This window comes from Triturus cristatus, chromosome 3_2 (assembly GCF_964204655.1).
Source record: "Triturus cristatus chromosome 3_2, aTriCri1.1, whole genome shotgun sequence".
Taxonomy (NCBI): Eukaryota; Metazoa; Chordata; class Amphibia; order Caudata; family Salamandridae; genus Triturus; species Triturus cristatus.
In genome coordinates this window covers 154,584,378-154,609,571 of record NC_140584.1, presented here as the reverse complement: position 1 = coordinate 154,609,571, position 25,194 = coordinate 154,584,378, and the positions used below count along the sequence as shown (strand labels likewise).

Below are 25,194 nucleotides of genomic sequence, written 5' to 3'. Positions count from 1 at the left end.
CAGAGGGGCGAGCACTGGTGAAATTTTTTTATCTTGGGATACAAAAATTTAGGGCCGTACCCTGACCTTGTGTATTCTTTTTTTGTTTTTCCCAGTTCCCTCCCGAGGAGACGACCTGGACAGTACGAAGGGACGGAAAGACTCTACCAGCCATTTCATCAGACTCTGTCCAGAACAGTGGTTACCCAGGATAAAGACCAGGATACAAGGACTCAACACCTCCTTACTTTTGTTAATTTCCTTTTTGTTACAGCCATATCCTTCTCCCTGCCCCAAGAAGCCTTGGAGCTGTCCCATTAATAAATAGGTTGGACCCTGACTCCTGAGTCTGGTGTTTTGGAGTAGAAAGGGGTGTAGGGACATATCACGCGACCGGACCACTACAAGGTTCCAGTGCAAATGGAACACAAACGAGGCATTATGGTATCTCCCCTCTCACTTGTGGTACTATCTAGATTTTTACAGGTATCACGTGTACCAGTAAAGAAGAACAATTTAGGGATTTTCTAAAATATGGTGGTGGAAACATGGATCAAATACCTTTGGCTAGAGGCCCACTTAAAGAACAAAGATGTTTCTTATGTGTGGAGGTATTTCCATTTGATCTCGGAGCATAACTTATACTTTCAGATGATCTTTGACATTTCATGATTACTGTGAAATTACCTTTATATCAACTGGGAAATGAACTACATCTTCCTGAGTTCACTGTTTTCAAGACACACTTTTGCATTTGATGACTCTGTGCTCCCCCAGAAGATTCACTTAAAGGTACCTTGTAGGAGAAGGAATCCCCAAGAATCCATCACCAGTTTTCCACTGATATATACTGATATCCTTACAGGTATTGTGAATGACTGCTCAATCCTTGAACCTAGGCTGAAAAGTGGTGTTTATTATAGGTCGTTGTAAATAAAGTCACACAGCCCGCCATGCTCTGATCATGAAGTGCCACACCTCTACTTGTTGCCCCATTGCTATTCTATTCCTTTGTATAGGTTTACCGATAAATCAATGTTGATCATCATTGGTCACCAAAGATCTTCTTGATTACGCTGTTATGTACTTATGCCTATGTTTCTTGAGCTTAGCTGATTTGCTAGCTCGCTTTACAGCTTAATTGTGATTAAATGCATGTTACTATTCTAGCCTATATTTGTCTTATAGCACAAACACCTTAAGACCAAATTTGCTTTCAGTGAAGTTGGCATTAGAGAAGGATGCCTTAATCATATTGGTGCAGTCTCATGCCAATGAAGTCCCACCCACTTATTTGTTAGTGATGTCAGACAGGGATTCCCGCTGCAGGGAAACCAAACCATAATATCCGGATTTTGCTTAGTTGCATAATGCAGTGGCAGCTTCTTCTCGTGGCAGCCTCATTTAACAGCAGGCTGTAGCTCCGAGGCTTTGCATAATCATGGTCCTTGTGCTTTAACTGGGCTAGGTACAAATACAATGTCTCATTTACCTGTGCTATAGCCCAAGATCACCACTATCATTAGCCAGCAAAAACGCAGGAGGTCACCATAAGCCATCTGAAGGGAGAGGAGACACCACGCTTTAAAAGTTGGTATTACTCAGATATGAGTGCATAAAAATAATACATGGAACGCTGTAATCTTAGTATAAAAGCCAATCTCTAATTTCCTTATTACAGATGAGTCGTTACATCTCTACAATCAAATACAAAGAGAGAAAGGGTACTTTAACCTGACCACCATTAAACTGATTTGGATATCTTTTTCAAAAAATACTTACTGCTTTTAATTCTAAATACAGATTTTGTTTTTATTCTTCTTGTCTGCAATGAAAATTGAAGAGCAAGACACCAAGGATTTAGGCAGTTAATGGAAAGAGCAATGGTATGACCATGTATTATAAGGAATAAAATGCCCTCTTCTGTATTTTAAAGGGATAATTAAAGTCACCACGGAGATCCATGACCTTATAAAGGTGCTCAGCCTTCGGCTTTGTTCCTCTATATGGCCACAGAACTCCTTAGTAACTTGAAATAGCATTATATTCTATTACTATTACTTTAGCTATATATTATGTTGATGCAGACAGACCATATTCTTATTAGGAAACAGAGTTTGAATTGGGAAGGTCTCTTTAAGGGCCACTAACATAAAATGATTTGACAAAACATATATACAAAATAGAAAACCTTTTTCTGTTAAGTTGCTCTCTGGTGCTACTGCAACAATGCCGTATGGTGGGTCTTAATACTTTGCATTCACTGACCAAATAGAAATTAAAATATAAAACACATACACAGTAATATTGTGATGTAATTTTTTTCATGATTCAGACCAGTTTCATTTATTGCAGCTGTGTAGTATGCTTGGAAGTGCTAAAAAATATTGTATTGAATGTTACCCGAGAAATTCCCAGATAATTTCCACATATCACTTTTCTGCTTCCTAAATGACTCTTCTTAAATTGTAGGCATTTGTTCATAAATTGGTTCTGTGCTTGCTGTGCCATGGGTACTCACGTTTCATCCCACCAATTAAGCTCAACAAGACAAAATACTTCTGAGGTTGGTTTTGTTCCAACTCAGTTTGATGCAGCCTAAAAGTCTAGGTCAAGTGCCCCATTATAGGCAGAACCAAGACTGATTTACATATTGATGGTCCTGTTCTGTAATAGCACCTATAACTAAAAGGAGTGTGAAATGGAATTCTTCCCTGTAGAAGTTATAGTGGTTAGGACTAATTGACTCATTTCCATCCATCACTTTTTTTGATGTTTATATGATGCCACTAGGTGGGTGAAGTATGACAAGATGTGGGTTCTAAGCTCGCTAAGCAATAGCAACCTAAAACACACCTTAACAATAAGGCTCAATAAGACTGAAACATAGCAGGTTTTGCTAGTGTTCCTACTCAGAGAGGAAGCTGCATGGCTTTTTCCGATCCGAATGTCTCTTTAGGGTTAAGATCAAAACTCATTTGCTTATGGTTGGGCCTAATCAGTAACAAGGCAGATAAACTAAACATAATTCATTCAATGGAAGACAGTACAGAGGTATTTTCAGAGTTAATTTGCACCCCATCCTCTTTTGTCAAAACATGTATGATATAGTAGAAATGTTTTCTAGTAATGTATTGTGTTATGGTTTTGATTAATATGTCATTACTCACTTTCTGAATCATGATGGTGAATGGTCCAACCAGCTTTGAGCCTCGAGAGAAGTAGAGGATATAACACCAACCGAGAACCACGGCTATTGCCATTGGGATCTCTTCCCCATCTGTGGTGGTTACTCGCATGACCAGAATGACCAGAATGAGAAGAGCAAAGGTCATGCTGCAGGGACAGAGAAAAAAACCTTGTTAGATGTCAGACTTCCAATAAAGCTATTCCCTTCCTATATGCCACTGTTGAGGAATTTGTAAGCTTTGTACAGGGCTTCTGTTGGAAGAGGGGATCTTAATATTCCATCACCCATCTTGTTTTGGATAGTTTGAGATTTTGTATTGGCTAAAGCAAACATCCAGAAAGTGATTAATTAAAGTATTGTCTACGGCAATGGATGTTCTCGATAGTGAGATGTGTGATAAGAAGGAACACTCATGTTAAAGCAACATGTTGATACCTATGAATACTTATGAGTTGATGTACTAAAAATTACTTATGTGGGTGGAATGGAGCTAAACAGGGTAATGAAAAGACAGTGTGCTGTGTAGAGTGTGGGACTTTTCATTCAAGTGCAGTCTTACATAATGATGCTGAATGGTTCTGCCCAAATGGTCTGACGAAAGAATCTCCTATATCCAGAATGCAGCACATCTGTAATCTAAAATAAATCATTTTAGTTGTGGCATCATGGCAGATATGAACAGCACATCAATAGGTTGCACTAAGCCTCAGTGTGGACTCCCCACGTACCTGCAGCAATAATATTGCTATTGCCCCAGTCACACAGATCAGTTCTCCCACAAGCCGCAGAAAATCTTGCACGGTCACATACGAGTCCTTCATGAAAAAAGGCGATAACGTGGTTAGCTTAATAATTAAATTATATTTTGTCCAACAGTTACTTTCTATTCACTTTTGTTCACTCTGCACATTTAACACCACTCTTAATATGTAAAGTAGCAGCCCAGTATATTGAAGCAGTTGTATTCTAGAAGGTTTAGCTGGTTTAATGGTCCTTAATTTAGATAATGTTGTCTTTCTGTCACAGCTGTGTATAAGAAACAGTTCCAGATTTGGTCAAAAATCTTTATTAATGTAATTCCAGTAAAGAAGCCCCCAGTTTCAGACAATCACATATATCTCCACCGAAGGCCAACTGTGGGCTTGACTGACACAACTTCTTCTAGGGGTAGTTATGTTTTCTTCCTGTTTTATATGCAAATTACAAATAAACATGCACGCGCTACATCTGTCCTATTCATGAATTCCCATATCAGGACATGCCTACTCACAGAAAAATTATTTTGATACTCACAAACTTTTTTCCTTGAGTTTGTTACACCTTAGCCTGGAGGAAAACACACCTACTTAATGATAATGCTTTGTGAATTAGGCTTGGAAGTCCTGGTATGAATAGCATCTAAGACAGGGGTTAGGCACAACTACCTATAGAAAAGGCTTTTTGAATTGGGCCCTGCTACTCTATTCCATAATGTGAAGCACAGCTACATGACAGCATAGATCCCACCATTAGAACCAGTCGGCGGACCGTCAATAATGCATAGCCCATTTAAAACAAACTGAACACTCGCTGGTATTTGGGCCTGCAACACCACAGTGAGCACAATCGATTCATATTTCATTTCAATTTATTTGAATGGGTCTAATTCTGGCATCAAATTATTGCTCTAGACCTGCATTCATTGACTTCAATAAGTACATTTTAGTATTATATCTGATCCTGCTACAGCTTAGAACTATGTTTCTATCACTTAAGGTATTTTTGTTATCTTCTTGTACATTTTAAAGACTGGCATTATCTAATTTTCAGAAATTCAGAGAATTGCATCGATGAAAAATAAGCTGATCATTAACTGCTAATGGAATATTTTTTGGGGTATTGTTTGATACAGCCCTGAATGGACATCAGCTGTCTTTTACCAGGAGAAAGCATTAAACCCAATCATAAAAACCCAGGTCTACACCACGAAAAAAAACTGTTGCCCAGAACATAAGACAAATCCCATGGAAGCAGGAAATGTTTCAATGGCTGGGACAAGAATTCCATACCACTCACCATCCAACTGCAAATCAACTTCATATAATGCAATTAAAAACACTACACATCTCTTTTGCTAGCAATATAATCCAAGGCCCCTGAGAAAATGGCCCACTTACCATCAGTCACAAAAACATTTATAAGCAGAGGAGGTAAGGTCTTGTACACCTTGGGGTTTTTAACTGCGTTGTGAAATGTTTGCATACATATGACACTGTTCTTCGATAGAGGAAGGTTTAGCTCCAGTTGTTGAAAACAATCCCGATGGTCAGTCTCCACCTCCCTCTCATCATCATCAATGGTCTATTTTATGATGAAGCTTTTGAATTGGAACCTGTATGTTACTACCCACCCTCAAGGGGCCTTTATTCCACAATAGTGTAAACCTTCATACTTATCTTGATAGTGAAGGAAAGGCCAAGAAACACTATTTTCACTCCGAATATTATATATTCTAGGGGACTGTTTACAAATGCCTTTCCCTATCCATTCCTGGCCTGGCAGGCTGGCTCACATATCCCCCTCTCCCATCCCTCACACTCCTGTTCCACCGCCAAAGCTGACCTTAGAATTTTTTTTTGTCATTGGCAAAAATACCCAAGTCTACCCCGTCGCAACACCTCCCCCTTCCAGGGAAAGAAAGAGACAGAACACATACACTGGTCCCTTCTTACAGCAAGCTATTATTTGATATATACATTGCCCCTTAGAAGATTGGCTGATAACGCTACGCACTCTTGACGCTCATCATTTATACTCCATACAGAACAATACACTGGTCCCTTCTTACAGCAAGCTATTATTTGATATATACATTGCCCCTTAGAAGATTGGCTGATAACGCTACGCACTCTTGACGCTCATCATTTATACTCCATACTCATCAAATTGAGGACAGGCATACGTAAAAAATATTGTGACATGGTACGTGGTATTATTGATCATTATGCTTTTATTAGCGCTCTGGACCAACCTTTTAAGTGCATCATCTCTATATGACAGTAACAAATCTAACAAACACTATCACAGTTATACCTGTGGAAGTAATATTTAGATGTCATTGTCACCTGTTTATCACCTACCATAAGTCGCATTTACCTCTTCGACATTAACCAGAATAATTGAGCATATACGTCACTCACAGGGAAACATTTTAAAACAAGCAACACATTTCCTTGTTTTTTTTGTTAAACATATTTTTCTATGTTTCTCTTAGCATACATTATAAGTAAATTCACACTAAGTGCATATTTAAATTTACATTGTAAGTCTCAACCATGAACCTGTGACGTTGTCACACAGATTACATATATTTTATACTTCTTGACTCTTGGAAATAGGCATGAGTAGCACATAAAACATTTTATTGTCTTTGGTATACAGTTTTCCTTTCAGCACCACTCCTAGATTTCTTCCTTTTACCCTGTCTAAGAGTATTTTCTGCAACTTTCAGCTTAGTCATCTCTAGTTCCCATCATGTTTCCTACTGTCCAGATATATTTCCTAGTGTCCACCTACACAAGTGAGTGATGTAATATACATCTGCGGGGGTCGCGTTTCGAATAACTTGGTGAAAACCTTTAGAGCTGTCTCCCTTGCATCTAATATGGCACGTTTAGCCATTTTTGTGGTCATGGTGCATTGAATTGCTATCTCAGCTGCTGCCTATCTGGTTACATCAGATCTCCACATTGTAATCCAGGGGTGTCTTGGGTGATCTTGAGCTCATAGCTACCCTGAGTTTGGCTAACACCAATTCTGGGTTTATAACGCCATTTCTGTATTTTTCATTCCCACATGCTAAGGTGGATCAGGTAATCCTGCCAAGTAGATTTATAGACAGCAATATCATCAAGATATGCTGCATTAAAAGACTCCAACCCAGCAAGGACTTTGTTCATCAACCTTTGGAAGGTGGCAGGGGCATTCTTTAATCCAAATGCATTACAATGAACTGGTAATGTCCATCTGGGGTCAAGAAGGCCGATTTCTCTTTTGCTCCTGTGGTCAGACCAATCTGCCAGTACCCTGAAATCAAATAAAAGTACTGGGAAATTTGACTGCCCCAACCTGTCAATCAGTTTATCAGCTCTTGTGATAGGGTGTGCATCTGTCTTGGTAACAGCATTGTGACATCTATAGTCCACACAACACCTCAGCTCTGGTCTTCCACCCTTGGAATGATGCTTGAGGACTAAGACAACTTGGCTTGCCCAGGGAGTTTCAGATGGTTCAGTCCCTCCTAACTCCAGTATCTTGCTAACTTCAGCTCTGATGTGCTCCTTAACTTGGTCAGACTGTCTGTATATTTTGTTTTTGACAGGTGTGCTATCTCGGTGTCCACATCACGGGTATACCAGGATGCCCCTCCGGCATCAGGCTCAAAACGGCGCCGGCGTACCGACGGACAGAGCGGTGCTCCCCTCCTGAGCGGTTGCCAGGTTGAGGTGTGGTGATTTACCCAGTGTGCACGGGTTATCTGCATCAACCTATGGACACACTGCAAGAGTGTGTCCTTTGTATCCTTTTTGTGTTAACAACACATTTCCTTTGCACGCAGCAGTAGTATAGGTCCTGATGAATGCCGAGCTTACTTACAGGCTACATGGCAGAAACATGTTGACCGATTGTTTCATCACCAAGGTCTAATTATCTGTTGACTGTTGGTGTGCATATTTTTAATCCTGGCCAGGAACGTTCTCCATTAAAGCTTTTTCACGTTCCTGAGCTAGTTTTATATTTCACTTTCCCTCACATTTTTTCTTGTTTTGCGCTGCGCCCTCACTCATACTTTGAGCTCTACATTTGTGGATTTAGAACATCCGATATCACATGATAAAACATCCCTGAGCTCCTCCCTCTCAGAGAGGGGGTTGTAGCCCCCAGAGGAACTAGGTTTTTCCTCTGGGAGGAGAATCCCAAATGATGAAGCATGTCACCTTTGGTGAGTGAGGGATTTCGTCCTATAAAGGGATATGCCCAAAGATACATCTATTGGGCGTAGACATTGGTTGTGTTCCACATTTTGTCTTTGAATTTGATGTAGTGGTTTTCACACTTTCTTAGCGTCGGATAGACCTCAGGGTTTCGTACTGTTATTTGTCTTGATTTAGGGGAATAAACCCTGTGCGGTCTTTAAACTCTCCCTTAGACCCTCCGGCTTCAAACCGTACTTTGTTATAGTTAGGGAAAAGAGCCCAGCATACTGACTCAGAACTTGTCTGTAGTCAGCTTGCTTTTGGGCAGAAAGGATGTCTGAGAGGACAACTCCTTCAACTGACCCATCTTTGGGATTATGGAAGAGGAGATCAGAGAGAGGTTCACTCTCTTCTTCCTGATCCCCATCAGTGACCATCAGCATGGTCACATCAGCCCTATTATAGAAAGGCTTCAGGCAGTTTACATGGATAATCCTGTGAGGGCTCCTGCAAGTGCCTAGGTCAACCAAGTAGGTGATCTCACTTGTCCTCTCAAGGATATGGTAGAGACCACTCCATTTGCACTGGAGGGCCCTAGGATCCATAGGCTCCAATACCCATACCATCTGCCCTGTTTGGAACTCCACCAGTGCAGCCTTTTGATCATACCAGAGCTTCTAGAGCTCTTGGCTTTCCTCGAGTGTTTTTGTTGCTTTACCCATGTACTCAGCCATCCTTGAACGTAGGCCAAGCACATAGTCCACAATATCTAGCTTGGGCTCTTGGAGAGGTTTCTCCCAGCCTTCATTCACTAGACATAGTGGTCCCCTTACAGGATGACCAAACCAGACGTTCAAAGGGACTAAAGCCCACACCCTTCTTTGGCACTTCTCTGTAGGCAAAAAGCAGGCATGCGAAAGGGCATCCCATCTCCTTCTGAGTTTTTCAGGGAGTCCTATGACCATACCTTTCATGGTCTTGTTGAATCTATCAACTAGACTATTGGCTTCTGGGTGATATGGGGTGGTAAACTTGTACGTCACCCCACACTGAGCCCACTTAGCTTTTAGAAAGCGAGACATGAAGTTACTACCTATATCTGATACCACCTCCTTAGGAAAGCCCACTCTAGTAAAGATACTGATGAGGGCCCTGGCAACTGCAGGAGCAGTTACAGTCCTAAGGGGAATTGCTTCAGGATACCTGGTGGCATGATCCACTACCACCAACATAAATCTGTTTTCCTGATGCTGTGGGAGGGTCAAGGGGATAACTATGTCAAATCCTAACCTTTCAAAGGGAACCCCGACCTCTGGGAGTGGAATTGAGAGGGGCTTTGTGTGTTTACCTGTCTTGACACAGTACTCGAGTTGCAAAACACAGGAGTTGGAAAACTCCTTCACCTTCTGAGACATGTTTTGCCAGTAGAAATGGACGACTAGCCTACTCCAAGTCTTTCCATGGCCAAGATGCCCAGCCAGGGGGATGTCTTGGGCCAATGAGAGTAAGAACTCTCTGTATTGCTGACACAGTACCACTCTATCAATTCTCACTATTAAATGAGAGCTACATTACTAATTTTAATGAAATGTGCAAAATAGATGATGACGAAAAACATGACATCTTTTACTGCATCGTAAAAGAATGCAGAAGTGTTCTGGAAACCTGAAATTTAAAAGACATAAACAAAGAGAAAAAACAGTTATTTGCTAATGCAATGTAGACACATGTTTAAGAAATCAAATATGGTTAACTCAGAAAATGTGCTGCTGATTACCTAACGGGATAAATGTAAAGAAATGTTTACATAATGAAGAACTTGAAAATTATTGAAATATTTAGTTTAAAGATGCTTAACAGTACAGGATTAGCTGTTTTACTCTAGTAATACTTGAAAAATAAATGTAACAAAAGTGACTCATAGTAATCTGTTTGAAAAATAGAAATGTGTGAAATGTTCTTTTTAGTAGTACCTAATATTGACATGTAATTTTTGGAGAAAAGAATAACAAGTCAACTTTATGAAGAAAACTGATTTATTCATGTTAATGTGTGTTTTATATTAATCATACCTTAATATTGGTTTAAAAAGTTTTCGTGTAGGCCTCAAAATGCTTCTCTTTCCTCGTTTTGGAAAGCCGAATCTAGCTGATGTAGTCATTTCAGATGCTATGAAAATTTTGGAGAGTTTCTTTTTAAGCCTATGAACAATCAGTCCTTTTCTGATTCAGCAACACTTTTGACAGAAATGTAGCAATACAATTGCAAACCCAGAGAGAGCGTCTGGGAACGGACAGACAATGAACAAATTAATTTCCTTACTTTTGAGGAAAGGATGGAAATGATAAAGTTGTTGAAATTGATGATTTGGCAAAAAGATTATTGAATGCTTCTGGATTTCTTAGGGCCAGATGTATGACCCACCAATTTGCAACTCGCAAATTGCATTCCTTAAAGGGAAACGGGATGCATTTAAAAAAGAAAAATTAAACTTACATACTCACAAAGGGGGAAAGCGTCCCCTGGGGATCCCTTCCCCTTCGCGAGTGCTTTACCACCTACTTGAAGTAGGTGGTAAATTGCGAGTGTTTTACGGCCACAAATGTGGTCACAAAACAATTGTATATGTCATGGTGACTCACTATTAGGACGCGACGCCTCTTACTAATAGCGGGAGTCGCAAATGCTATTTTGCGAGTCAGTGACTCGCAAAATAGCATTTGTACATGCCATCACCCTTTTTTTAGGTCGCAAACAGGAGGATCTTCCCTTTGGGGCTGCAGAAAAGGGTCGTACATCTGGCCCAAAGTGAGGTATTGCTCACACCATGAGCTGCCCACTGTGGAAAACCAATGGAAACCATAACGCACGATAGAAATGATACTTTGTGGGTGTAAACTGAGAACTTTTGGAAGTATAATTGCCTGCTTGGAGGAGGAGTCGGGGCTGGTTATCATTTTCATTTTCCTTGCCTGGCATGTTGTCGGACTGAACTTTGATTTTTTCCCTATGCCAAACCCATTTTGAACTGAACTTTCTGAACTAACTCAACCTGTACTTTGCCGGCTGGTAAAGTGTGCAGGTATAATTCTGTGGCTGAAGAGTTTATAGACTCATTACTGTGACTCCTTACGCTTCAACTCTGCATATTTGGCTTGTATCACCGGAATGCTGCGTTTGGCTTATTCATATGTCTCTCTCTTTCTTTTATCCCCTAAGTGATCAGCATATGTCTATTTTCTGAATCTGTATGTAAAAAGCTTACATGTGATTTGTGTTTCTTGACCATTCAAATTGAGGCTTAGATAAAAGATATCATGAGAGATTGCATTGTATTTGAATCATTCTTAGTGTCAAATTTCTTATTGTAAGATTTATCAATAAATGTCTATGGTAAGTTTGTTTATTGTCAGCATGAATTTGGCATCTTCGTATTCCAGGTCCTCATAAGGATTTGCCCCATGATCTCTTAATATCCAAGTCCCTGTTAGCTCACATAAAAGATCCATTGGAGGATCTATATTTGTTTATGTATTTTGATATGGGCCCAGAGAGGAAAATAGTTAGAGAAGTTTATGAAAATATGTAAGTATATGGAAACAAGTTTTTCTTAGCTTCCGCTGGATCAGGGACACCCAGTTTGGTGTCCATTGGCCTTATAATTGAAACTTCAAGCCTTTTGGGGATCCCAGTTCTTACCCTGGTACCCACCCTTTGATTGTGAAGTGCCTGTGGGCCCACCCTCCTGACTAGTTGTTGGGGGGGTCTTTAGAAGACTCTTTCTTTTTCTTTAGACTGTCCCACATATTTCCCTTGGGGGGATTAACAACCCATTTCTTTTGGTCACCCCCACCATGGGACATTTTGGACACCTTAGTCTTAACCCAAAGGTCAGCCTTCCTCCCTAACTCCTTGGGAGAGACCAAACCTAGGTTCACCAGATACTGATGCATTGTTTAAGAAGTATAGTTACTTAACAGATGCTCTTTCATAAGTAAATGATAAAGCCCATCATAGTCTTGCACATAACTTCCTTTTAACCAACCACCCTGTGTTTTGACTGAAAAGTCAACAAAATGAACCCAGGACTGACTCAAGGGTTTGTGAGTCTCCCTGAACTTAATCCTATACTCCTCAGTAGTGAGTCCAAAGCCCTCAATCAAGGTATCCTTTATGCGGTAATAGGTCTCATCATCTTCCACATTAAGTGTTAGGAGTCTATCCCTTCACTTGCCTGAGAAAAGCTCCTAGAGTAGAGAGCCCCAATACTTTTTGTTGAGCTTTCTCATTTTCCAAGCTCTCTCAAAAGCTGTAAACCATTTGCAATATCATCATGCTCAACATATTTGGGGACAATTCCTTTGGGGATTTTGAGATCAAAGGTTTCCTCTCTATCTCTATTTACCTTGTTGCTGCCACCATTCATGGGTGCTAAACCCATCTCAACCCTTTCTCTATGGCCATAATTTTGCCCACCATGGCTACTATTCTGGCTAGTCTCTCCAGCTCTTGGTCTGATGCTCTATTTCTTCTTGGGGCCTGGAGTGGCCAAGCCTACCTCCGAGTACAATTTTAGGGACGAGGTTCCTATTGTTATCCTCTTCCTCTGGGGTACTGGAAGGGGAGTCATCCCCATGAGTACTGTTTAACTGCATGGTCATCATCAATGTTGTCAGTGGCTTCTTCTCTTGCCTGGCCTCTATGAAACTCAGGAAGCTACTCCTGGAGTCAAGTAAGTAAGTAATTTTGTTTATGCATAGTTGATTAAAACCATTACACATACATATAATAGACATTAAAATATGACCATGATATTACAATAATATATTTAAAAAATATTACAATGAGAAAACAGCTAAACAGTACATTTTATCAAGTATGTCTTTGAGCCATCAAGGCACACACAATCATAATTTAGTATGCTCAATTAAAATGCTACATCCAATATAATAGTAATAAACCAAGGCCTGCTTCAAGTGAGAAATACCTCTGTCAAGTAACTGTAAAGTGCAAACATGCTGTGCATATTACCGTAAGGTGCTTTTATGCTACTTTATAATGTACTGAATAAAGAGCTATTTCAATGAGACCTAAAGCGTACAAGTGCTGTGTGCCAAATACCTCCAAGGAAAACCATTAGTCTGTCCTTGAGTAGGAACACAAGTCAAAGAGTCATGTGCTATATTTTTCCAGCTTCTTTGCTGCAACGTACAAGAATCACACTGTCTTGCATGCGAATTGAACTAAGGTTCCCCCAATAAAGAAATAACAGCTGGTCCACATGACCTGATTTTCTGTACTCTTAGAGATGGACGTAAGAGTCTTTGTCTGTGTGTTAACAATGCTAGGCAAACACACAGAAGATGAAGCAAAGATTTGTTGTTTTGGCCACAGAGCTGACACTCTGAAGTGGACCAGTACTGTATCCAGGGAGGCGTAAGATCTTTAGACGTGAACACACCAAGACGTATTAACATGAGATCGCGTTTCTTTGCCTTTGAAAAGTGTGCTGATGAATATGGTTGGGAACCCCAAGCTGTGTATCATAGTGTGACTGCCCATGCATGCCCTTTGCTTGCTACAGTAGTCTTATCAATAACAAATGATGAAAGTGTGGCAGCTTTATTCATAATGCTTTTAAAAACAGCATAGTCCATTGCGGTCAGCCGGCATCTTCTAATCGTTCTGCAGTTTACTGTAGTGCTGAAAACACAGAGTTCCTTACGTGGGCCTGTCTTTCTATTTCCACCCAACACAGGTGTGCCAGCAAATTTACTTTGTCTGCCCTCGTCTTCCAGCAAAGGTTTAACAGTGTGCCCTGACTTGTTGGGCCCTGGTGGAGCAGACAAAACTCAACTCTAATTTGGGCTTCCAAACTCCTGGAGTTGTACTTTGGTATGTCTAGACCCAGTTGCAATTTTGCAAGCCTTGCAGAGGTCCTTTAGCTACTTCAGACTAAGGTAAGCGGTCAGGTTGAGTTCCTTGACTCTGTCCTCTGAGGTTGACATGTTTTAAAGTAGTTGGAACTGTTTTAGAAAACATACAAAGTTTTGAAAACAGACTTTTAAGACCTGACTACTAGTATACCTTTTTAAAATTCTAATTCAATCGACTGGGGGACTTAACACAAAGCCATAACAGTTCAAATTAGAAGAATTTGAAACAAATTGAAAAATCGGTAAAAATATGTTTTTAACTAAAGTCAATTGTGGGTTTCTTTGTGGAATCACCTATTGTCTAAGTGGTATCAGCAAATGCAAAGTCTTGTACCTCACCGCTGATCAACCAATGTAGGAAGCGGGCTTTTTATGTAGTGTACCAAAATTCAGTACCCTATGTAGAAAGTCCAAACGACTCTTAATGGTTTACAGTGCTTAAATTATTGATCTCAAATGCTCTTTTTTGTGGTAGGGTTCAGCAAGCAATTTAGGCTTATCAGAGGGTAGTGTTAAGCATTTGTTGTACACACAGAGTCAATAAATGAGACACACTCAAGAAGAAACTTAAGACCAATTTAGAAAAATAACAGATGTTTTTATATCACTTTTAACACCAAGAACTTTGTAATCGGGTAAGTACTTTAGATGTTATTAAATTTTGCAGTAGAAAATTACAGCTAGGAGGTTTAAGGCATGAGCCTTGAATGCTGTATTGTTATCCTATGGTAGAAACATTTACTGCACAGGGTCACTTGTAAATGACGTACAGGACTAATCTTCTGGACTTAAGGTGAGTAGGGGCCAAGGTCCAAAAAAGAGGTGCTTACAGCGGTGGTAAAAGTAAGAAAGAATCTGCAAGGAGGGACCAGGGACCGGTCTGGCAGAACCTAAAAGGGGGCTCCACTCTTGAGGGCCAAAGGGACAGAGAAGTTTTAGTCGGAGGGTCGCTGGTGTTAGAGGCCCTCACGCTCAGTGTTGACCTAGACAAGGGGACAAAGCAGGACAACTGGCTGTCTCTTGGTGCTGTCCTCTGCACAATGTTGATGTGCCTCATCAGCTGGCCGGTCTTGGGTGCGGTGGTTTTCAATTGGATTACAAACAAAGCCTTGGTAACTGCAGGGGGTCTGGTACCCCGGGTATTAGTCATGGGGTCTTGGCATCTCAAAACCCGGTGGGGAGACTGATCTGACCTTCTGGAGCACAGTGATCTCCTCCTGGGTGGCTGATTCATTGGTGGACTCAGTGGTCAGCAGAACGGTGAACCTGACGTTGTGGTCTGTGCCTGCAGGTTGCAGGGAAGAGGCTCTTCCTCTGCAAGGGAGATGCTGGCCGGTTGGCGAAGTGCTGGCAGCCCTCCAGGGCTTTTGGAGGATGCACACCTGCAGGACGAGTCAGGGTGTCGCAATTGTCGGGTCATGACCAGGTAGGCAGCGTTTGGCAACAAAGTCCACAGGTAGTCCACGGTTCTCGCTTCTTCAGGTCTTCTTTGTCCTTCTTATTTTTTAGTCAGGCAAATCTGAGTCCCTGGAGTCAGGAGACCACTTTAATACTGAATTATGGGGCGCTAAGGGAAGTGAAGGGTAGTAGCCAATGGGCTACTTACCCTTAGGGTCACTACACCCCCTATATGACGGCATCCTGTGGGGAGTGGACATAACCCTGTCCCAGAGTTCATAATTCCACTAAACTCAAGATGGTGGAATGAATATGGCACATTACAACGTGATGTGTAATACATCGCGTGCCATTACAACATGGTTGTTACAACGACTGCGTTGTTAGTATGTGATGTATTACATTGCAAGTCTTTACAACGACTTCCACTAGGGGGCGCACTGGACTTAGGAATAGTATTATTTACTATTCCTACTCCAGTTTGCGCAACAGTAGGGAAGGTGTTGGAAATTTATTTTCAATACCTCAGTGCCCCCTAGTGGAATTCGTTGAAAAGACTTGCGATGTCATTACATCGCGTACTAACAACACAGACGTTATAACGACCGCATTGGAAAGGTATCGCAGTGGAATGACCGCGTTGTAAAGGTCGTTTCCTGGTGGGATCCTTCTTTCGTGGCGCATATCAGGCAGCCCATCTAAGGGGTGTGTCTAGCCTGGTGGTGCAACACACCTACTGCATAGCTAATTTCCCATCTGTCCTGGTGACAAATGAGCCTCAGGGAGTGGCATCTCTCAGGTCTGGTGGACGCCATGGTCACATATCAAAGGAGCACGGGGTTTGAAGCCCCTGATGATATGATATGCTAAATCACTACCTTCCTCCAGAAAGACATTGTTTCTGGCCTCAGAGAGTGTGGGCTCTCACCTGTAGGGGGTCAAACACATGTCTGTGATGCCAGGCTGGACGATAGCAGTCATCCAGCACACTAAGAGGCTGGTAGGTTTTCAGGCACCTCTACGGAGCCCTCTGGGTGCATGTTTTAATAAATTCACTACTGGCATCAGTATGGATTTATCAAGACAAGGTGCTTGATGCCAAACACAATAGGTTTCAGTAAACCCATCATGTAGCTGGGAAACTCATAATGACCAGTGCCCAGTACACATACTTAAGATGGCTTCTCTGTTCTCTTGTAATATCTGGTAATTGAACTAGACTGCCTAGGGGCTTATCTGCTCATGCTGATATGTCCTCACATGTAATATAATGCACCCTGCCTTAGGGTTAAAAGGCCTGCTCTAGGGGTGCCTTACATATATTGCATGCAGTTCCTGTTGGTATGGCACACAGGGTGTGTGCCATGTCGTGCTTTCACATTTGTATGCATCATTTCACGCAGCATGTAATGGCAGTCAGCCTTAGTTTGGTGGTGGGTCTCTTAGAGTGGTACAATACATGCTGCAGCCCTTAGAGACCCTATCTAGTACCCATGCCCTAGGTACCAGCGGTACTATTTACTAGGGACTTAGAGAGGTGCTATAGGTCTTGCCAGTTGGGGTACAATGGAACAGTTACCTTGTTTTAGGGAAAGAGTACTGGCACTGGGGACCTGATTAGCAGGAACCCAGTGCACTTTAGTCAAAACTGCATCAAATGCCAGGCAAAAAGTGGGAGTGACCATGTCAAAAAGAGGCCCTTTCCAAAAAGTACCTACTTCTACATTAATCTTTTCGGAATATCACAGTTACATATCTGTTTATTATGGGGAAATTCACTATCATACGATGGTGATGTGCGTTGGATGAATGATGTCTAGGGCACTTTTCTGACTCAGTTCCAAATATCTTGCATATGGTAACTGGTGTGAGGTAGGTCCTATACAGGAACATTGATCTGAATTAACTTAAATCTACTATGTCTAGAAACATTAGCCAAAAATGCCCCTATTTGGTCTTGGTCATTGTCCCCTAGTTCCTTAGCCATGGTTGTCCCCAGTATCTTTTTAGCCCTGTAGTGGTTAGCCTAATGCTTCTATGATCCGGTTATACATCCGTGACACTATTTTAAGTCCCATCTCCCATGTCAGTAACGTTTGTGGAGTTTTGTCGTTTTGTGGTTCTATAGTACCTGAGCTCCATATTGACCTCACTGCATGCACCAGTGCTCTGTGTGTCAAAAACTGACTAAGTGAAATCTCATTCTTCTTAGATTTCTATGAAGCTATGTAGATTGCTTCTGAGAATATGTTCCACGACCACTCAAACAAGTTCCTTCATCCATCCTCTGCTAAATCTAGTTGGGTGCTGGATCAGCATTTTAGGCATCAGAGGTGAGATTTTCAAGGCATAGACTGTTTAATTCTCTTTAACTTAATGCATCTATCCCAACAGTATGTGGCTATAGTCACTAGTTTTGGGAGATGTCTGTTCTTGTTGCTAGCACCAAACAAAGTGCTCCACAGTGTATGTGGTGCTATGGCCACTCTTAAGTATTCTGCCGCTGTGGTTTTGGACTGCGGGCCTATTTTACAACAAATTAAAACTGTGTCGCTATATAATAATATTCATAATTTGAGGCTCCCTGTCATCCTTTTAATTGTGGGAGTATTAGTTTCTCAAATGTTGATGCCTACTTCCTCTCCAAAGTAACATCAGCATGAGAAAGTAAAGCTTCCTGAAAAGTTTTCAGGGCAAGACCTCTAGTATAATATTGAGGAAATGTAGTAATCGGGCCAATGTTATCATCTTGAAGATGTGAAGAACTGTACTGAGCTCCATACTGCACATTTCCCTTTATGTAGGTTGCACTACAGTGCTTAGGTTGTAACAGAATGAGTTACAATGCCCAAAGCTCTGTTCAGAAGCCTGCGACCGGTGCTATTAAATGTCAGTGTGCTGAATTCCATGGCTGTGTAGTCTGGAATCCACCTCATAGCTCTTTAATCTACTACCAAACGCTCCGGGCTCCTTTATCTCACTCATGCTGGTTCCTGATTTCTCCCTTTGTGATGGTTTCTCTGTCTTTCCCGTCCTCTTGCTCTTGGGATATGTCTGATAAGGAAAAAGAAGTGCCGGTCCCCAAAAATGAGAGCTGGTGGCCTCCATCGACAACCACGATCTCCAATTAAGCACTGTTGCCCTCTATTAAATCATCATCTTTATGGTGAACCAGTATTAAAGGTATGTAACATTGGTAAGGCTATTAGAAAACCAGGATCCACCCTGTATTGCTGCTCTGGGCTTGTCCTTTGGTGTGGAAACAGACATGACTTCCGATACATCACTTTCAGTGCCGATAGTGCACTAAATAGATAAATAAATACATTAAGTATTAAAGGAGTTTAGCATTTGCCTGAGCTCTCCTATAAGTATTTTGGTATCTTGAGGAACAAGTGGATGTTGTTGGCATACAGTGATACCATATACCTAGTTTAAGCTATATTCATGGCGTTTTATGTGCCGTATTGCCTAAAGTGTTCTGGCTGAGGTACGACCGCTAAGAGGATGGGCGACAATGGGCACTCGTGTCTGGTTCCGCTTCTTATTGCCCATTCCTGTATTATGGTCAATAGATTTGTATAGAGCAATTTGATCGAGTTCATTATTATTGTTCCAAATACCATTTTTTTTCTAGTATAGCGTGCTTATAGGGCCACCTATAATAACGTAGCTTGGACACCATAGGTCCTGGTGCAAGCAAGGAACATGACCCCTTTGACTTCTACTGTGGCAGTAAATTATAGCAACTATCAGAGTTCGATGGACCCGTCAGGATTTTGGGCCCCGGTGCCTTTGCACCTACTGCACTTATGGTAGCTATGCCCCTGCCAACCCAAGGAATCAGAGGTCCTTTCTATATTTAGTACAGCAAAGGCAGCTGAGGATAATGTGCACTTTTTACAAATAACGAGTAAAAAAGTGCTGCCTGTATTTTTAAAGGTAATGTTTTTCTGTTTTAGGAGTGTGGGGTAGCTATGGATCAGTGGCCTAATGGCTTTTCACATCAGTCATTCTTTCTCTATTGTTATTTGAGAAACAGACACCCTTTCAATTGATCTGTGACCAATTCATTCCAATGGATGAAAGGATTATTTACAGCCGCTAGAGGTAAAGGTCAGATTGAGCCAGGGTATAGGACTGGCTCTGTCCTGCTTCTCACTTTTCCTGAGTTAGAGATGCAGGAAAACAACACTAGTTGGTGCTGCTTTTCCTAGGCCTGTGATTGGCTGGTCCAAGCTCATCATTATATGGAGGGTTGAATGTAAACACAAACAAAACACTAGCTTACAGTTCTGCAGCACACACGTCCTGCATGGTTCAAAGACAGATCATCTACAGTGTCTTCCCTCCCCTCACATCACACTTGTTGGATCACTCACCTGCAGTGCCTTTGGTGCGAGTAAGGGCAGCCCGCTTGAGAGCGTGGCGTTAACAAAAGGCCTCAGCGGCCGGTTGATGCAGCACAACGTGAAACAAATCATGTACATCACATACAAGATGCCCGATGCACAGAAGTAGGTGTCCCTGTAGGTGTTCCATTTCATTTTCACTAACTCTTTTACCGGCGACAAGCCCAAAATTCGATATGCCTTTCGTAGGACAAGAAAAAAAGAGAAATATTTTACTCGAGGAGAGACCGGAGAGCAACAGTCCATAAAGACACAGAATTGCATCAAAGAGGTGATCTTATCATTAGCATGTCGACAGCCAAAACATGGAAATGTAATGCTCAGTGTTACAGTGTGAAAATGATGAAAATCCTGATGAACATCAATTTTGGTCCTCACATATCTCTTTTTTCCAAAGAAAGTCGTTGGAGACACATACAGCTGGACAAACTACTTGTTTCTGACCTTTAGTCTGTGGCTGCCTGCTTTAGAACCGTTTCCCTGTACTCATTAAAAAAACATCTGAAAACTTGGCTCTATACATCTGAGTATCGTTTTATTGGCCCCCTCTCCTCTGCTGGTCCTCTTGTTCTGCTACAGCGCCTTGGCGCCTATGGGTATTAGTGTGCTCCACAAGTTTTATCCTATCCTATCCTATCTAGTAGAATTGTTCCTTGACCACAATGGACCCTTAGCGTGGTATTACTTTGTAAGAATGCATATAAATGTTGATAATCCTTAAAGGATGGGCAGCATTGGTCAAGCTTTTTGAAATATTAGTTAGTCCTCAGGATAGTTGGCCCCCTTGTTGTCCCAGAAGCATTGGTAGATATTAGACATTTATATTATTTCGTATGGCCATTTGGGCTTACCTCTTGATTCCCTGTAGAAGTGACGAGCTCTAAAACCGACTCATGATCTTCCCATGAATCGATCCCTGATAGATGATACAGGCTGGAAGTAATAGGGCCAAAGAGACATTGAACATTCCTTCTTTTCTTTACAATGTGCTGGAACAGCTAAGCAGAATGATAAAGAAAGGCATCATAGTTTATGTTAGGTGACTGCTAAAGTGATTCACCTATGCAAGAGGAGCATAGATGAAACTCAAGCGAAAACAGATTCAGGAGTACTGCAGGAGACAGGGAAAACGTGAAGACTAGATAGATCGACAACCTGTAACCTGTAACTGTTGGCAGTCTCTGAAGGTCCAACAGCAACTGTATAAAATCAAGAAATCACAATTACTTCCATCACTTTACACTTCTGCAGATATTCTGAGAAAGGCCTGGTTTTGGTGTGGTCAGACACATATATGGACATAGTAGATGATGGATATGGGAAAGACTTAGGGTGCTGGATTACCCGTGTCATTCTAGGTCTTTGCAGCTCATTGCAAGACTGGCTGTGCTCCTTTATTAGATGCAGATGCAGAAGATGATTGAGAAGGGAGAGGAGAGCATGTACTGTATGTAATGTAAATTCCAGAAGGAAGGCTAGAAGAACCTTTAAATGTCTTCTTATGGCCCAATGATTACAGCTGTAGCTGTGTAGGTTAGGATCAGGAGGTGTTGCACTATTTGACTACACTTTGCGTAGAGACTGCACCCTTTTATTTGTGGGCAAGCACCCCACTGAAGTAATTTCAATCCTGGTCAGGGACCCCCTCTTCCTTACTGCCAATGAATTTAAATGGCTCACAATCATCTAAATACGCTTTTCCGTTCTTGTAAGTTTGATCACAGGACCTTTTGTTTTAAATGGTACCAGAAATGAGCCTATCTTCGTCATTCATGGATGGGCCTCTCCTTCTTTAACTTCTTCATCGACAGTTATTTAGCCATAAGGCCTGGCCCAAGATAGTCTAGGCACATTTTCAGCCAAGCTGGATAACCCTCCCCTGGATACTACCCCCCCAACTTTAGTGGCTTTAGGAATCTTCTTTTGGAGTCCCCAAGAATCAAATTTGGCCACTAAAAAGGATAGTTATACCCCCATGTGCTTGCATTGCATTCAAAATCACATAACCAACATCAGTAAAAGTAAGGAACACAAGAGTTTCACTCATTATATCCACAAAATGAAAAATACAAATAGTGCACATGAGATGTTGGAACAAATCCCAGCTAACCGGTGACAGCACGGATATTAGGATACACTCCCTCGACTATCAATCAGCCATAACCAGGACAAACAACCCTCACCTGCTGAATCTAATTAGCAAAGAAGAGAATTCCAGCAAATGACTATTTCATTCATATCCATATCAAACTAATGGTCAACAACCCCTGTCTCTCCGCACATACTGCTTCTAGAGAACTCCAATGTATTCCATTAACCTTTCCTCTGATAATAGAATTTCTCAGGGAGAACATGAGATATAAATTGCACTCCCTCGAATAAGTTGAGCCCATATAAAAACAGAAGCAGTCAACATTTTTTGTGAATTTGTTTTTGCCCATTTCAACATTAACAATGTTCCTACCAACATGTACACAGTTTCTCCAAAATGGCAGACATCTGCAGTGCATAAGTCATCCTTCAAGGCCTGCCCGCACTTGCTCCAATTCTCACTAATTTCAGGAACTCATCTTTATCCACTGGAAGATTCTCCCATAAAACAAATTGTGGTATGTTTACTATGTTACTTCCAAGAGAGTGTGTGAATCCTGATTTCATGTTTAACTTAAGACCTATACTATACATTCAGGGCACTTAAAAAGCATGCAAATTGGCTGTAACTGCACCGCTACCTCAGCACTCAACAAGACAAAAGACTGTTTAAGTGACTTCCACCAGGGCTTCTGCACACATGATGAAGTGACACCACATTATTGAACATTGGAGTACAGCTTATTGCTTCTAGACATAAGGCCAAGTGTGCCACTGATGGTACTGGATGTCTGGATGTCTCAGAAGCATTTCCTATTATCAACTACAGTGTGCTGCCAAAACAACTGACAAAATATGGTGTAATTCTAGACACTGATGTTGGTTTTCATAAATAGCATCCAAGTCAAAATGGTATCCACACAATTAAGAACCGATGGCTTTGGAGCCCCTCAATGTCCGCTTTTTTGCCAATCCTATGGAACATATATATTTCTTGCCCTATACGACCATATGACTTTGGTTGTTACATATAAACAACACTCTAATTAACTGGGAATTGTCATTAAGTTACAAACTTTTTAAGGCAGTTGAGCACTGTGTGCTGCTGAATTAGCTGTATCCAAATGGCCAACATACAGAGACCCCAAAGATCTCCCATTACCCTTGTTTGAATATATGGATCGATGCTCATGCAAGTTCAGCAGTAATTAAAACCAGGGTTCCCTGTATGGGAAGAACTGCACCTAGGATTGCTGTGGGGGTCCCTCCTTTTCACTTTCCTGGTCACAAGCATCACTCTCATCCTTATGGCGACAGCATCCCATCAAGTCCACTGCAAATTCATCTACACTTGTTGGTCAAAAAGACATTGCAAAGGTTGCAAAATCATGTCCTCCTTTTAGACACTCCAACCTGCACAGCCAAGACAGCGGTACATCACATAATTCTTGGTTTTGTAACCAATATCTTCCAGCCCTACTGGCCTTCCAAATCCATGGACATGCTGATGTCCTTTATCTTCCTAGTGGCGCTGTAAGGCCACATAGTGGAGCCCTGAGCTAGTGGGCACCTTTTTGGGGCTAACCTCTCCTCCAAGACCTTGAAAATCACTGGATTTCCCATTTATTGGTTTTGATGCATGGTGGTAGCACAGTCCATCCTAGACATTCCCCAAGGGCAGGGACCACAGTGATCCAGCTGATTACCTTCCCTAGGGTGTGTAGGCCTGAGGCAAACCCCAGGAATATTCTCAGTAGTTTGGAGGTGAATCAGGGGAAGGGTTGGGTGCTCCCACAGCAAAGAATAGACACGTCTTAACACTCCTTGCTTCTAGGCCATGTTGGGATTGGGTAGCAAATACTGCCACCCAATTATGACAGGGTGATTGAATAGCTCACCATTGGTGGAGGATAGGATTTCCCTTTGTTGGAATTGGTGGCTGAGTGGCAGAATATGGGTAGATGTAATATAGGAGCTTTAGAAACAAACTTTTTCAATTATTTTCCATATTTGTGTTTTTTCATAAATTTTAAAGTAAAGGTTTTTACCATTGGTTTTCATTGAGGATTATTTAGTACTTGTTTCCCATAGATTTTTTAACCCCTTCGGTGCTCATGACGGAACGGTTCCGTCATGAGCGTCGGTTGAGCTGTGCTCATGACGGAACCGTTCCGTCATGACCACGCCCGCGCAAGAAACGGTCAGCACCGCGGGGGAATCCGCGCCGCATCGAAGGGGTTAATGTGATATTTTGACCATTAATTTTCATTGTTGCCATTTTTTCATTATTGTGCTACAAATGTACAGGATGAAACCAGACCTCCGAAGCCCTGTCTAAGCTGGAAATCTTTGTAAGAAGCTTTATCTGGGTGTTATAGAACTTAAATCCTTTTCTTGTGGTGTTTGTCACTGATTTCATGGTTTAAAACCGTTCTTATTGCATTTGTTACAGAGTTCACACATAAAACCTGTTCCTATTGTATTTTTAATGGATTTCATAATGTAGTGTAAACCCTTTCTTCCTGCATTTGTCAGAAATATCACAAAACAATCCACCTTCCTGGTGTTTTTGTCAGGGATTCCACCATGCAAAGCCCCTATAGGTGGGCTAACTGTACTATTGGACCCAAACTGAGCCCCAGTGCACCCCTGTAGAATTTGACTTACTCAGGGAGGTGGTCTAGATCAGAAGCCCAGAACTCTGCACAACACATAATAATACTTACAAAATCAAGGTTGAGTATCTGATTTTACTTTTTAAAGGAAAAAGTACTTTAACTCCTATACAACTAAAACAGTAAACATAAAAATACAAAAGTAAACAATGAAAACCAAACCTCTTCAGCCCCTCCTGATATAAAGATATGTATAAGAAGAGGAGTTCCCAATGTAAAATCCCTTCTTATTGTATTTTTCATTGGGTTATACCATGCACAGCTCCTTCCTAGTGTATTTAACATAGGATCTGTGAAAATATTTATCAATCAGTTATGACCAATGGAACTATTTCATAGGAGGATAACACAACTAACTTGCTGAAAAGAAGAACAACAAAGAAGTAAAACCAAATCTCCTTTCATTTACTATTTTTTTAGTTACTTATTTGCAGGTGCATTAGCTCTGCCAAGCAGCTAACGTGGTCATTAGAAAGATCCACTGGCGACTGAATTTGATCATGCACATTTGGCGATCTTTTCAATGTCAACTGAATTGAAAAGAGATCAGAAAAATTT

The 25,194-nt window shown here is 41.4% G+C and overlaps 1 protein-coding gene across 1 annotated transcript in view; it reads right to left on the bottom strand.

The window, feature by feature from the left end:
- The window catches only part of LOC146856932 (transient receptor potential cation channel subfamily V member 6-like), a 254,437-nt gene that overhangs the window by 18,775 nt on the left and 210,468 nt on the right, over positions 1-25,194 (bottom strand). The window contains exons 7-12 of the mRNA XM_085647392.1: positions 20,722-20,868; positions 19,841-20,050; positions 3,898-3,984; positions 3,729-3,805; positions 3,150-3,315; positions 1,472-1,538 (exon numbers count right to left, since the gene is read on the bottom strand). Coding sequence (XP_085503518.1) covers positions 1,472-1,538; positions 3,150-3,315; positions 3,729-3,805; positions 3,898-3,984; positions 19,841-20,050; positions 20,722-20,868 — 754 coding nt within the window. The remainder of the gene's footprint in view (positions 1-1,471; positions 1,539-3,149; positions 3,316-3,728; positions 3,806-3,897; positions 3,985-19,840; positions 20,051-20,721; positions 20,869-25,194) is intronic.